This window comes from Pezoporus flaviventris, unplaced genomic scaffold (genome assembly GCF_033815535.1).
Source record: "Pezoporus flaviventris isolate CSIRO_AGI_PZ_B2104156 unplaced genomic scaffold, CSIRO_AGI_Pfla_v1 ptg000023l, whole genome shotgun sequence".
In the NCBI taxonomy this organism is placed as follows: domain Eukaryota; kingdom Metazoa; phylum Chordata; class Aves; order Psittaciformes; family Psittacidae; genus Pezoporus; species Pezoporus flaviventris.
Window position 1 is genome coordinate 11,360,287 of NW_026892571.1, and position 13,971 is coordinate 11,374,257.

At 58.5% G+C, this 13,971-nt stretch overlaps 4 protein-coding genes across 5 annotated transcripts; 2 read left to right on the plus strand and 2 right to left on the minus strand.

Annotated features, from left to right (window-relative positions):
- The first annotated feature begins 51 nt into the window (after positions 1 to 51).
- On the plus strand, positions 52 to 4,816 carry CLTB (clathrin light chain B). 2 transcript variants are annotated; one of them, XM_061456749.1, is made up of 6 exons: positions 52 to 323; positions 1,888 to 1,934; positions 3,032 to 3,149; positions 3,424 to 3,535; positions 3,933 to 3,986; positions 4,475 to 4,816. In XM_061456749.1, the coding sequence occupies exons 1-6, from the start codon at positions 140 to 142 to the stop codon at positions 4,644 to 4,646; spliced, it is 687 nt and encodes a 228-aa protein (XP_061312733.1). In that variant the 5' UTR covers positions 52 to 139; the 3' UTR covers positions 4,647 to 4,816. The 2 variants fall into 2 exon arrangements, with proteins under 2 accessions (XP_061312733.1, XP_061312734.1); XM_061456750.1 differs by lacking the exon at positions 3,933 to 3,986 and having other exon boundaries at positions 53 to 323.
- Positions 4,817 to 7,792: 2,976 nt separating this feature from the next.
- HIGD2A (HIG1 hypoxia inducible domain family member 2A) lies at positions 7,793 to 8,505 on the minus strand. The gene is made up of 2 exons (XM_061456763.1): positions 8,315 to 8,505; positions 7,793 to 8,134 (listed from the first exon to the last, which is right to left on the minus strand). Exons 1-2 carry the CDS (start codon positions 8,433 to 8,435, stop codon positions 7,968 to 7,970), a joined length of 288 nt encoding a protein of 95 aa, XP_061312747.1. The 5' UTR covers positions 8,436 to 8,505; the 3' UTR covers positions 7,793 to 7,967.
- An 88-nt stretch (positions 8,506 to 8,593) lies between these two features.
- On the plus strand, positions 8,594 to 11,200 carry NOP16 (NOP16 nucleolar protein). Its single transcript, XM_061456764.1, has 5 exons — positions 8,594 to 8,752; positions 8,923 to 9,037; positions 9,712 to 9,781; positions 10,407 to 10,513; positions 10,772 to 11,200. Exons 1-5 carry the CDS (start codon positions 8,646 to 8,648, stop codon positions 10,910 to 10,912), a joined length of 540 nt encoding a protein of 179 aa, XP_061312748.1. The 5' UTR covers positions 8,594 to 8,645; the 3' UTR covers positions 10,913 to 11,200.
- A 586-nt stretch (positions 11,201 to 11,786) lies between these two features.
- ARL10 (ADP ribosylation factor like GTPase 10) lies at positions 11,787 to 13,802 on the minus strand. Its single transcript, XM_061456771.1, has 4 exons — positions 13,578 to 13,802; positions 12,871 to 13,033; positions 12,542 to 12,717; positions 11,787 to 12,137 (listed from the first exon to the last, which is right to left on the minus strand). Exons 1-4 carry the CDS (start codon positions 13,752 to 13,754, stop codon positions 11,910 to 11,912), a joined length of 744 nt encoding a protein of 247 aa, XP_061312755.1. The 5' UTR covers positions 13,755 to 13,802; the 3' UTR covers positions 11,787 to 11,909.
- Positions 13,803 to 13,971: the final 169 nt, after the last annotated feature.

Sequence of the window (13,971 nt, forward strand, 5' to 3'; positions counted from 1 at the left end):
AAGCTGTCCACCGGGAGGCTGGCCCGGCCCCCCGTGATGTCAGAGGGCCGGGCCGCCCGCCGCCGCAGTGACAGCTCCGCCCGGTGCCCGTCAGGCCCTGCCCAGCCGAGCCGCGCAGCGGGAGCGGGGCGGACCGGCCATGGCCGACGACTTCGGCTTCTTTTCCTCTTCTGAGGCGGCCGGCGCCGAGGAGGACCCGGCCGCCGCTTTCCTGGCCCAACAGGAGAGCGAGATCGCGGGCATCGAGAACGACGAGGGCTTCGGGCCGACCGACGGCGAGTCGGCCACCGCCCCGACCGGGCAGGCGGCCCAGCCGGAACCGGGTGAGCGCCGCGGACCAGGGGCCGCCTGGGTGTGGGCACGGAGGGGGTAAAGGAGGACTGTGTAGGGCAGGGGGGGATCCCTCTTTCTGCACCTCCCCCCTTGGGACTGTGTTCCCCGCAGGATGCACAGCGTCCCCGGCAGGTGAATGGGCTCCCCAGTGGCCAGGCCTGCATCCCAGCAAGGGCTGTCTGGGGCCTGTTCTTGATGTTGTGGTTCCTTCTCAAAATTGAGGATGAGGGGTGAGTTCTGAGCTGGGACTTGAAGGCTATGGGGTGATTTCTCCCCCATATGCTCAGGCTGGGTTGCTTGCATTTAATGGACTATCCTTGACTGGACCTGTCTCCTTGTCTCGGTGGCCCCAGCTAGGGCAATGTGAGAGGCATTTAGGTGAAGCTGAGGAGCAATGACAGCCCTGTCACTGTCCTCACAGAGAGGAGAGCCCTTTGGGGTGCAGAATGGAAGGCATTTTCACTGGCAACATTGTGGTCCTAGGCCCTGCAGGTAGAAGGTGCTAATCCTGATCTCTTACCTCTAGTCCACAGGGGCTTGGCTGTCTGCTGTCTGCATGGACACTGCTGCCACAGTACTCTGGCTTCTTCCCCTTAACAAGGCCCACAGGGCCTCCTTGTGCTGTTTCACCTCCCTGCAGACAGGGCTGTGGGGGCAGATCCCGGCCTCCAGAGCTGTTGACAGCTGCAGTGATAAATGCAGTCAGACAGGCTGGAGCTGGGTGTAGCCAGAGCTGCACGATGGGTCGAAGACTGTCGGGATGGTGCTTGTCTGAGCTGCATGTGGCTGCCTGTGCCTGCTGGTTGAAGCCTGTGGTTGTCACTAGAGAAAGCTCAGGGTCTGGAGCCTCCTTAAAGCCTCTTCTCTCCCAGCAGTGAGACCCCTGCATGGGGCTGGTGTTGTGACCCTGATGTGCAGCTCTCAGTGTTATCTGGGGCTGGGGGGCACATGGGTGTGTACCCCAACTGTGAGTGTCGGAGGTGCCTCATTCCCAGCTCTAACCTTGCAGCTCATCCCAAGGGCATCACCTGAAGTGGGCTCTCAAGGGCCTCAGCATGCATGCATGCATGCCCTCCTCTGCTGGGGGGCCAATGCTGCAGTGTCCCTGTGGGCTCTGTCCCTGGCAGAGCTGCTATCCCTTCACAGCCCTTCACTGCTGGGCACTCAGCTAAGAGCTTCTGGAGCAGTCCATTGGCAGCCTCTGCCTAGCTGCTTGCTGCTGGGGGTTGGTGAGCTTGTCTTTCTACTGTCAAAGCACCTGCCTGTGTCCTGCCTTGTGCCTGGAACAGCTTCTCTAATCTTCAGATAAGATAAAACACTAGTGAAAACACTGTAAAGACATAAATACCCAGAACGGTTTGTCTGGAAGATAGAGAGGTGCTTGTTGGCTGAATCCCTCCAAGGACAGAAAACCGTGGGGCTGTTGTGGATGGGTATGTGGGGCTGGGAATGGTACAAACAAACTCCTAGAAACATTTGCTTCAGCTGGGGTCACCTGGGATCACCTACAGCTGCCGTAGTTGTAATTGCCTTTCTTTCTTCCGTTTTTCCTAGCTGGTTTCCAGAATGGAGGAACCACCGTCAATGGAGATGTCTTCCAGGTGAGAGCTCAGGCTCTTGCCCAGTGGTGCTAAGGGGGATTGGGTGGGTATGTGGCACATGCTCTGCTGCTCTGCTCCCAGTTTGCTATCCAGATGCAGAATCACTCTGGAAAGGTGTGTGTCTCATCAGGTGTCCTGGCTGCTCCATTCTCTTCCCTCTTTGAAGAGAAGATTGGTGCTATCTGCCATGACCTGCCCCAAATCTGTTTGCAGGTGGCCTGTGCTGTTAAGGAGTGCCCCATCTCTGTAGCCTTGATAGCTCCTGGAGGCAGCCAGAAGCCTCTCTTAGCGAGGCCAGAGCCAGGGCAGGGCTGCCATGGGACACTTGTTTTGTTGACTCAGCAGCATCTCCTGTTAAACCCACTTGCCCTGTGGCCAAGGATTTTTAGTGGAGGCCACCCACCGAGGTCTCAGCTCCCTTGGGGAGCCCCAGGCCCAGCTCTGGTGGCTGCAGGAGGAGCTGTGCCAGCACTTGATAAGCCCTTCACCCCACTCAGTGCCCAGCAGCGTGGCATGTGCCTTGCCCGTGCCTAGATTAGGGGTGATAATCACATCAGACACTGGGCAGGCTTAATTAGATTTGGGATCTTGGAGTAAAGCTGTAATCCCATGGCTGAGCTCGCTGTCAGGCTGGGAATCCTGGCCAGCACAAGGTGTTAGGAGAGGTCCTGAGCCAGCATGGTGCTGAGCCAGGTGGGAGCTGGGCTCAGAGGAGCTAGAGAAGCTCTTCCCTGTGGGATAGTGTCCAGGCGTCGGCCTCTCCCTGTCTGATAGGGCCAAGCTGTAACAGTGCTGAGTTCTGGGGCTGCCTCAGCCCAAGTCAGGGTCAGGGGAGGCTGGTGCTGATAGGAACATGTCACAAAGCTGGTGGCTGCCCAGGGGTTGTGAGAGGAGCAAGTCAGGGAGGTAAAGGCTGGGAAGTGTTTCTGTGTAACAGGGCCTGGGAGCTGGGACAGCAGCTTGAGCACTTCGGGAACTCTGTCCCACATGTCTGAGGCTCTCACCCTCCTTCCCTCCTATCTTGTTTTGTCTGAGTGGCCCTTTGAGGTGGCCGTGGAAAGAGCTAGTGCTGATGCTGAGGTGCTCATGTCCTCCAGGAGTCCAATGGCCCCACCGATGCCTACGCAGCCATAGCCAAGGCTGACCGGCTGACCCAGGAACCTGAGAGCATCCGTAAGTGGAGGGAGGAGCAGAAGAAGCGCCTGGAGGAGCTAGGTGAGACCTGAGGCCATATGTGGCCATGCTCATGGCAGTTGGGTCCCATGGTATCCCTCACCTGGAGGCGACTCAGCTGCATCCCAGAGAGGTGTCCTGTGGCCCACACTGTGTGGGCGCCCCTGCTATCCTTGGGGCAGTGATGCCTTTCAGACAGTACTAGAGACTGGGGATAAGGCTGGGGAGCTGCAGCTGTCTTGCCTGCTGGGGAGCTGCCCAGCAGAATAAGTGCATGATAGTCTGGTTAATGGGGTCTGTCTTGCTCTGGCCTTAGATGCAGCATCAAAGGTAACTGAGCAGGAATGGCGTGAGAAGGCCAAGAAGGACCTGGAGGAGTGGAACCTGCGTCAGAATGAGCAGATGGAGAAGAACCGAGCAAACAACAGGTATGCTGGGGTCAGCATGGCCACGAGGGCTGCAGTGGGAGCTGGCTGTGCAGCCAGATCTGGGATGTCTGGGGGCCTCCTTCCCCACAGTGGAGCCCAGCTTTGCAGGGATGGAGCTTTGCCAGGCAAGGGGCTGTGAGTGGCTCCGGTGGCTGTGCAGAGCTGCTCTGGCTGGGACCACACTGGGATCTTGGTGCCTCCTGCCCCCTGCATGGGCCTCACCCTGGGGCAGGGTTGGGGCACTGTGTGTGCAGGTTGTCCTGGTGCTGTATGAGCTATGGTGAGTGGGTCATGCTCTCTGGGAGGACATTAACCCCCTGTGTGTTTCTCTCTCTCTAACCCTCTGCCTGCCTGTCCGCTCTGCGTTCTCTCTCTGTCTCTGCCTCGGGGGCTATAGGATCGCTGACAAAGCCTTTTACCAGCAGCCGGACGCCGATGTGATCGGTTATGTGTATGTGCCTCTTACGGACCGTATCCTGCCCCGCAGGGTCTGGGGGTCCTGGGGCTGCCCAGCCAAGGGAAGGGGGGATGCTGGGAGGTATTGGGCCATGGTGAGGTCCCAGAGGGAGGACAGTGCAGCTGAGTGTCTCCTTGTCTCCAGATGGTGGAGTCTTAGGAGACAAGTGGAGTTCTTGGAAATGCCTGTGTGGGGGCTGTTGAAGAGGCAAAGCTTGGGGTCTTGTGCCTTTTGGGGGATGGCTCTGGGAGTGGAGAAGTCTTGGGAGCAGGCAGACACTCCAGTGCCCCTGGATAAATGATATCTTGGGTGAGTGCAGCCAACAGCAGCCTTGAGCATCATGTGTCTCTGGATCCCAAAGGATGCAGAGCTCCTCAGCTGGAGAAAAGGGACAGGAAGCAGGGACATGAGGGGTTCCCAGACAGAGGGGAGGGTCTCCTTTGAAGGGGTTCTGCCAGTAACAACCCTCCATGTCTCTGCAGGGCCTCAGAAGAAGCATTCCTGAAGGAGTCTAAGGAGGAAACCCCTGGCTCCGAATGGGAGAAGGTGGCCCAGCTCTGTGATTTCAATCCCAAGAGCAGCAAGCAGAGCAAGGATGTCTCGCGGATGCGCTCGGTGCTCATCTCCCTCAAACAGACACCCCTGTCCCGTTAGCTGCTGCCTGGCACAGCTGGAGCACAGCCAGGCAGGGCTGGGCTCACAGAGCCCAAAGAGGGGCCTCATCCTGCCTGCTCCCGTCTGTGCACCTCTGCTGTGCTCGAGTCACTGGTTGTAACTCTCCCCATGGTTTTCCTTTGCTTAAAAGGTGCATCGGTCTCTTTTTACACCTATTTATTACACTGTGGCATTTCCCCGGGAAGCGACACTGGGTGGCAGAGCTGAGTTACAGCGGGGGAGCCCGCAGCCTGGGCTGAGGTTGTGCCCAGAGGCCTGGCTGAGTGAGAGGGGGAACATCCCCCTGGTGTTCCCCGCCTCACCCCTGCACTGGGAATAAACCCACCTGCGGCTCTCCTGGAGCAGCTCGCGGCATGGCAGCCCTGTGTCTGACCCTGGGACCCAGGCAGTGATCCCAGTGGGACTCGGGGGTTGTCACCTGCCTTTCCCAGGGGTTTAGAGCAGAGCTGGTGTGGGAAGGTGGAGGAACAGCCCTTACTCAGCTCTGCACTGCTAAGTCCTGCAGGAGCGTGGCTGCACCGTGATGCTGCTGGGCTGAGGAATCTGAGTGCAGACACCCAGGCTGGGCCGGGAAGGCCCCAAGCCCAGCAGAACCCTCCCCAGCCTGGCTCTGTGTCACAAAAAGCTGGTGGGGCTCCAAGCAGCAGTTGCAGTGTCCGTGTCCCATCCATCCTGTGGGGTTGCTGGTGCCAGTTTGAGGTGGTGCAGGGCACTGGGCTGAGGCCATGGGGTGAGTGTATGGGATGTTTTCTGTCTCTCCAGCAAAGCAACCAGCAGTTGGGAATATGGGTGCCAGGCTTTGGGACCCTTGGCTCTGCTCCTTCCCCTGGTACTGGGATGGGAGATGGAGGCTGTGCGGTTGCAGGGAAGGAGGTAGGAAGGTTGAACCCCCACTTCCCTAATCTAGTGACCCAGAGCAGGACTGGGCAGAGTTCTGGTGCTTTTGCTTGTACTGTCCCTGGAGAACAACCTGCACATCTGCCTGCAGCTACTCTGTGGCTTCTCTTTGGCCCCTGCTGGATTTATACACCTAAGGCAGCGTGGGGAGATGCCTCAGTCCCACTCCCCACCCCACAAGACACTTTCCAGCCCGAACACCCAGTTTCTCTCCTCTGATTGGCAGGGCCAGCACCAGCCCCTCCAGCTTGGAGGCCCAGTTCTGGAAACCTGCACAACTCCCGGCTAGCAGGAGAGGGACAGACCTGTGACATGGAGCAGAGCCCACAAAACATTTGCTTGAGCATCACTGCAGAGCCCTGTCAGCCAAACAGCAAGTACACAAAGCTCTCCTGCCCTGCAGCTATGGAGTCAGGAAGGGCACCCCTGGCTCAGGGGCACAGGCTCAGCAGTGAGCTGGGAAGGGGAATGGGTGTGTGGGGAGTCACTTGGGTGTCACTATGTGCTGGGATTGTGCCCCTTGTCTATAGGGCTGTTGCTCCTACTCTGTCCCACTGTCCTCCAGCATGCATAGGCAGCTCTGCTGTGGTGCAGGATGGACACTGGTACAGGGTATCTTGGGGGCTGTCTGTCTGCTTCTCACTGCAGAGCAGAGGGAAATGAAGCAGTCTCCCTGCTGTGCTCTGTCCCACCAGCCCCCCCAACAGCTGTACCCCCATGTCAAGCAGGGCAGCCAGCTCCCGGGGAGCCATGCCCACAGCTCTTCTACATCCCCCTGGCTTGGTATCTGTGACTGTTCGAATTACCTGTTACAATAAACCCACATCTCCAGTCCTACAGGGCACTGTCATCTTTCCGCTTCAGCAACGTGTGCTTAGGAGAACACACAGCCCCACAGAAGCCTCCTGTGGAAAGGACAGGGTGGGAGGAAAACCACATCCTACAGGAAGAAACAGGAGCAAGGGGAAGGACCAGATGGTTTGTGCTGGGCTGGGGCAGAAGCAGTGGCAGCCAACCTTATCCAGGTTGCCAAGGGATTGTGCTCGCAGATTTGCCCACCCACTGCCTCCCACAGCCCTGCCCCAAGTTGGCTGGGCTGAAGTGCAAGTGAGCCAGCCAGACACAGCTTCTGGGGAAGACATGCTAAGCAGGCAACGTGCAGGGCTCCCTGGTGGGGCTCGCCCTGCTCAGTGCTGGCAATAGCTCATTTGCCCACCCTCACACCTCATAAGTCGGCTCTGGTGGGCAAGAGCCTTCCCCTCTATCCCTGCTTGTTTGCAAGCAGAAGCGGGTTCCCCCTCACCCAGAGGTGGGGTTCTCTTCCAGAGAAGCTCATGAAGGCACTAGTGGGCTCCACAAGCTGCAAAGGCACCACAGGACAGGGAGGGCCAGGGCACAGGCACCAACATGCAGACACTCGGTGCCTGGAAACACCCCAGCCAGCTCAATGCGGGAGACACCACAGCACATTAGTGGTGTTCGTGCCCCTTTCCCCTGCAGATATGAGCTGCTGCAGCCATGGAGCAAACAGAGCCAACAGCTCCATGTCCTCCCAGCCCTGCAGCTCTGACATGGGAGAGCAAAGTCTTGTTGCTCACCAAACCCCCCTGGTATGATCCAAACGATGTCTATCACGATGCAGGGAGTGCAGTTCCCTCTAGCTCAGCTTTCAGCTCATGTGAAACAGTGAGCCGTGCAGGAACTGACTCCCTAGCAAAAGCAGCAGCAGGACCCAGGGAATGCAGCAAGTCCCCATTTTGGAAATGTGAGTTCCCAACTTTTTTTTCATCAGGAGTTGCATCTTGTGTCCTGTTTGCATCACCGCAGTTGTGAGGCAGCTCTGCCTGCTCCCTTCCTGTTTACTCTCTGGTCTCTCAATGCTCTGCCACCCAGTATCAGTCAGAATCTCACTGCAATTCACTTTATTACTCACGGGCTGCAACCCAACAGATTACATATTCTCCCCAGACAACTCACCTGCTGCTTATGAACTCTGTCCTGCAGGACGAGGCCACAAACAGCTTCTACTTGGGCAGCTCATTTCTCAAATGCTGGTGCACCGCCTGAATAAAGACACAACTTGACCCCAGGACACAATTTCAACAGGGTGACAGCACCAAGCAGGGATGAGAGCTCTGACAGGGCTGGAGAGGCTCAGTGAGACACAGCCTTCAGTGCAGCAGGAGGACAAGCCCTCAAAGAATCAAAAAACCGCCACGGCCCAAAGATCAGGTTATTCACAGAGTTGTATTAGCCAGTTCCCAGAGCTCTGGAACCCAGAGCTTCTCCAGTGCCAGCTCCACCGGGACATCACAACTGTCTCTCAGAAACTCCATCCGCAGCCCGAATCCAGCTGGACACAGGCTGGCGGGGGCACACCCGCAGCTCCCCTCTCGCCTGACTTCACTTTCTAGACTTCATGGCTGTGACTGCCATGCCCCCGAGGAGGGCCGCGAAGGTTAAGCCCTGGGCCAGGATACGCGCCCGCATCATCAGCTGAGACTTGCGGGTGTCGCCCCTCTTGAAGTTGATCAGCCCGTAGGTCAGGACGCCGACGGTGCAGAGGCAGCCTGCCGAGGGGAAGGATGGAGGGATGCTTGGCGGGCAGGGGCTCTGAGGAGCAGTTCATACCCCCCCCACCCCGCACCTGAGCGCTGCCGGCTTGTGAAGTACCCCCAGAGCAGCCCCACTGCCAGCCGACCCTTCCCCTTCCCTCAGCCCCACACCGCCACCCCCCTCCCTCCCCTCACCGAGGGGCACCAGGGGGTTCTCTCGGGTCTTGCGCAGGAACTTGTCGCCGAAGCCCTCCTCCCTGAACACCGGCAGCACGATGGGCTCCAGCGGCGGCGGCGGAGGTGGCTCGGCCGCCATAGCTGCGGCCGCAGGAAGGTGACCACCGCGACCCTCCCCGGCCGCCGTAGCCAGGAGCCGTTCGAGCGAGCACTCCGGCCGCGGGGCATGACGGGGGTTGTAGTCCGCAACTAGGTTGGCCCGACAAGCGGAGCTGCGGGACGGGACCACACTTCCCGTGGTGCCCCGCGGCCTATTCCGGCGCGGCGCCGGCAGCAGCGGGGAGCAGCCATGCCGAAGGCGAAGGGGAAGAGCCGGCGGCACAAGTACTCCTACAACCTCAACCGCAAGCGGCTGTACCGCAGCGCCCGCCGCCGCGCCGCCCCGCGCATCGCATGGTGAGGGCCGCGGCATGGGCGCGCACGGGGAGCGCGGACCCGGGTGCGGGCTATGGGCAGGGCGGCCGGGTGCCCCTGGGGGGCTGCTGCAGGTCTCGGTGGGTGCCTGAGGGACGCTTGTGTGTGTGGGGCGGAGCGCAGCCGTGATGCCGGTGCCTGTCCCCGCGCAGCTCGCACATCCGCCAAGCATGGGACCCCACCAAGTCGGTGGCGCAGAACCTGGCCGAGATGGGCCTGGCCGGCGATCCCAACAAGGCCGTCCCCATCCCCAAGAAGAAGCTGCTGGTGAGTGTATGGGCTGGGGGGATCGGCTGCGGCTGCTCCTTTGTGGGGGATGGAAGGTGATGCCTCCCCAGGACACGCAGCCGGGCTGGGGAAGCGCAGAAGCCTACCCTGGGCATGGGTCAGGTGGCTCTGGGCCGGTCTCTGTAGGTGGATGGGTTTCTTATCCATGGATATTGTTTTCTTGCCAAGATCCTGGCATGGGAACAAGCTCCAGTGTCACAGAGAAATAATGGACTTAAGAATGAATCATGGGCTTCACTAGAAATGATGCCAGTCAATCTCCTGAGACTTGCCAGGAAGAGGTAGGGTTGGGAACACAGCAGCTGAATTGCTCCTGATAGCAAAGAAGGCTTTGGTATGTACAGTAGCACCAGGCTGGCCTGTCTGCACCAGTGAGCAACACTTCCAGGCAAAAGGTGGCCCCACAAAACGTCACACTCATGAAAAATAAACAGGAGTGACCTTGTTTGCCATTTGTCTGTGTCCACACTGTGACAAGGTTGTCCTCGAGCTAGCTTAATGGTGCAAATAACAGCTTTTCTTAAGTCAGCTGAGATTTCTCTGTCCTTGCAGCCATTGGGTAAGCAGTTTGGAGTTTTGGGAGCAATGTATCAGGACACGGCTCTCTCCCAAATGGGTTTTTCTTGAGTTGCTTTTTCTCTCATTCAAAACAGGGGATGGAACTGGAAAGCAATGGACAAGACCAAGGAAAGGAACTAGTGCGGAAGCCCTACGTGCTGAACGGTCAGTGCTGCTGCTGCTCACCCCAGGGAGCACCTCCAGCCCTGGCGGTTTCCTGCTGGGTTCTCCCAAGGCCCTCTGGGTTATTTTATCTCTCATCTCTGTGCTGTGCCCTAAGAGTGTTACTTCTCCTCCAGGCTTGTAGAGGAGCAAGCCCCTGGCAACAGCTGGCTGGAGATTCCCAGCCAGGCTGGAGCTGAGTGGGAGCCAGCACAGCAGCTCTGCCATTCCCATGTGTCCTCTGGCTCAGGAATTTCCTTTTCCCTCCTGTGCTGCCTTCTTTACAGTATTTCTACCTGCAGCGCCAAGAGGGCTCTTGTGACTCTGAAACGGGCTGGTTTGTGACAGCAGGGTGACAAACTGAGGCTGCAGTATCCTGCATGTTTTGGTGGTGGACTGGGCAGCTCTGAACAGTCACACTCTGCAGCCTGGGCAGAAATGTTCCACTTGTGCTGCGAGCAGTATGCCTGCACATTGTGCTGAGGACTGTTGTTTGTTTTCCTCCAAGATGGTGCTGGGAAGCCGCCTCCTTTCTGCAGCAGGGCTTGATCTTGGGAAGAGGCTGGGGACTTCGGAGATGTTGCTTGCTTGCCTCCCCTGCTTCATGGTGTCTCTGTTCTCTGCCTAGAGATGGAATATGAGGCCAGTCTGCCCGAGAAGAAGTCGAACACACTCTCACGAGATCTCATTGACTACGTGCGGTACATGATACAGAACCACGGGGAGAATTACAAGGTCAGTACTGGCTGTCCCAGAGCGAACAGCAACCAGAGCAGCTTGATCCTGGATTTTCTACAGAAGGGGAACCAATAATCCTCTCTGTCCTGGTTCCTGTGTTGCAGTGAGCTGTGTTAAGGGGAACTTTGGCCAGATCCCTGTCTGAGTCAGGCAGTGATCACAGCCAGCCTGGGTGGGTCTTTGGAGTGTGGCTTGGGCTGGTTTGGTGTTTGCTCCTGGGGACATCCCTCTGATTTATGCTTTCCTTTGTCTCAGGAAATGGCTCGAGACGAGAAGAACTACTACCAGGATACTCCCAAGCAGATCAAGAGAAAGATCAACGTGTACAAGAATTTCTATCCCGAGGAGTACAAGGAATTTGTTGCATCCCTCAAGCAGGAGAAGATGGAGGTGTAGTGACTGCCCTTTTCCCTCAGGTTTGCCTGCAAGTGCAGGCTTGACACAACTGTTTTCTGTGCTTAGCACAGACTGACAGGTGACAGTCACAGCCCCAGTGCCTGCAAGCTGAGCTATGCAAAGCCTCTGGTGATGGAGGAAGGACCTTCATTAGACAGAGATAGTTATAACCAGGCGTGAAAGGTTCTTGTCTGGGGCTTGTAGCATTGGGACTGAGTGTGCTGTGCCACTCCCTGTGCGTGGCAGCCAGTGCTCCTGTTGCCTTGTTAAAATAAATTGCTTTTCCAAGGTGGTGTGTCTTACTCATGGGCTCCTGCTTGGCACAGTCCTGCTTTGAGAGCTCCCAGTGCCATGGTGGGACATGGATATTGGGCACATGGCACCTTCTGCAGTAACGGATGCAGGCAGCACTAGAACCTCTGCTGATTTCCCTATAGGCAGCAGAAGTTGAAGCAGGCTCATGTGCTGCTTCCTTCCCCTCTGAGTGACCTTCCTGCCTGCAGGCTGGGAGAGCCCTTCTCTGCCAAGGAGCTGGAGGGCAGTGCAGAGTGGTCAACCTCTTTTATTGACAAAAGGAAGGAGTGACAGTTTTAACAGCAGAGATCAGCTGAGTGTACTCCCTTCTCCCAAGGTGCTCCCCAGCTTTCATGATTGGGTTTTCAGGACCCAGCACCCTGTGGCCTGACCCAGCAGCTTCCTGCCTGCAGGCAGGGCTTCCTTCATCCCCTGTGACCTGGTGAAGCTGAACTGGAGGGAGATCAGGCAGCTGGGCAAATGCCTGCTGGGCGCAGCAACTACCAAACAGCACATCTTTGCCCTCATCTCTCCTCAACAGGGCTTTAAGTACATAGTTGGGGGAATTGAAAGCTGTGCTCAGCACTGGCAGGACTCCCTCTCCAGCCCCGTTCATTTAATATCCTGCAGGGCTACTGTGAAGGTGTGGGGTGCTGCCCTGTGCTGCATGTTCCTGCTCACCAGGAGCATCCCAAGGGTGATTTCATCCTTGAACTGGGAGGGGTTGGCTGCCCTCCCCCTGTGGCAGAGTGCTCAAGGTCTGGGAGAGCAATGTCACCAGCAGGCTCTTCACATGGAGGATGCTGTTGGCAGTGTTCAGGCTGTCCCACGTCGCACTGGTGGGCAGCAGGAAGACCTCCCGATGCTCACTGAGCGTGTGCAGGGCCAGCTCCGACCACAGCTCTGCCGTGCTCAAGGCATCGCTCTTGTCCTGTGAGGAAAGAAGAGGCTGCTCAGGAGGGGAGCAGTGCCTGGAGCTGGCAGCAGCCTGGTCCTGGCAGGAATAGCGTGCAGGCAGGGCTGTTTCTTGCACTGGAGTTGCTTTGGCACAAGCTAATGGGGAGCAGCATGAGGCATGCGCTTGGTCAACTGCCTTGAAATGTATTTCCCATCCAGGATTTGGCATGTGCTGCCTAGGTGTTCTCCTGAAACTCATTAGCCAGGCGCTGGCAACAGCAGCCATGCCTCCCAATGAAAACTGGAGGAGACTGTCCCAAGATTGGATTTTGCAAGAGTTGGTGGATTTGGGGCATCAGGATTTCCCTTCAGGGCCCTGGGGAAGGATTTCACTGGAAACATGCCCAAAGGCACCTGTGGAGATAGACAGATACCAACCTGTTTATTTGCCAGCACCACCAGGGGCAGCTGGGGCTCTATGGCCAGCAGTGTGTGCAGCTCCTGGCGTGCCGTCACCAGGCGCAACCTGTCCACCGAGTCCACCACGAACACCAGCACGTGGGCATGGCTCACGTAGTGGGGCCAGTAGGCTCGCAGGTTCTGGCTGCCACCCACTGCGGGAGATGGAGAGGATCAGGCACCAGTGTGGGGATCAATCAGACCTCCCATCACCCCAGATGCTCTTTACCCCCAGCCTGGTGTCGGCAGGGGGGGATGCTCCAGGTGGGGGGAATGCTCCAGGCCATGCAGGGCCAGGCCAGCCTTACCCTCCAGCAGCTCCATCTCCAGCCCCTCAATAGAAAGCTGAGTGCAGTTGAAGCCCTGGGTGGGTGTGAAGTGCTTCCTGGCCGTCTGGTTGCAGATGTAGTGCAGGACGCTGCTCTTCCCTGCTCCATCCAGCCCCAGCACCAGCACTTTCTGCCAGTCCAGCTGAGGGGGGTACAGGAGCGTGTTGGGTGGGTGGGAGCAGGTCCCAGTACCCACAGCCGCATGGTTATGTGATGATTGAGTGATGAGCCCAGAGCAAGGGGTCCTCACCGTCCCCTCCATCCTGGTGGGCTCCACTGGCTGTACAAGCTGGGGACCGTCCCCTTGCAGGATGGGCTGCAGGAGCGTATCCCATGGGCTGTATCCCAAGAATACCCTGGGGAATCCAGTCTGACCTGCTCCAGGGGATACCAGTGTGATATCCCAGCAGGGATCCAGTCCCTGCGCCCCCTTCCCAAGCCCTGTGTGGATTCTACTGGCGATCCAGAACCTTCCCCAGCCTGGGGAGCACAGGGGTAGCCCCGACCCTGCCCCTTCCCCAGCTTCACAGTCCCGGGGGAGAAGTGAGGAACCAGGAGAGATCCCAGTGCCCTGCCCCATCGGAGAGATCTCGGTGAGGTGATCCCGGTGTAGGGGATGCCCGGGAGATCCCGACCCTGAGCCCTTCCCGCCCGCGGTGGGCCGGGGGGGTCCGTCCTCTCCTTACGGCGTCCTTGGAGGGGGCTTGCTCCCACAGGTCCTGCTCCCACCATCCGTCCCAGTCGGTGCCGCTGTTGGTGTCGCAGAAGTAGATCTTCCAGGCGATGTAGAGGAGGGAACCGAGGGCGAACACGGCGGTCCCGACGGTCAGCGACAGGGCCCGGAGGGCGCCGGAGAGAGTCATGAGGCACCTGCAGCGCGCGGCCGCGGCGGTGTGACCCCCGCCAGATGTGCCCGCCTCTTACGTCACCGCCGCGCTTAAAGGGGCCGCTCCGATGGCAGGGGGATGGATGGATGGATGGGTGGGTGGGTGGATGGGTGGAAGTGTGGTGGGGATAGTGGGAGGGATGTCAGGGAGAAGGGATAATGGGCGGGGGGGGGCAGGCCTCTGATATGAGCTG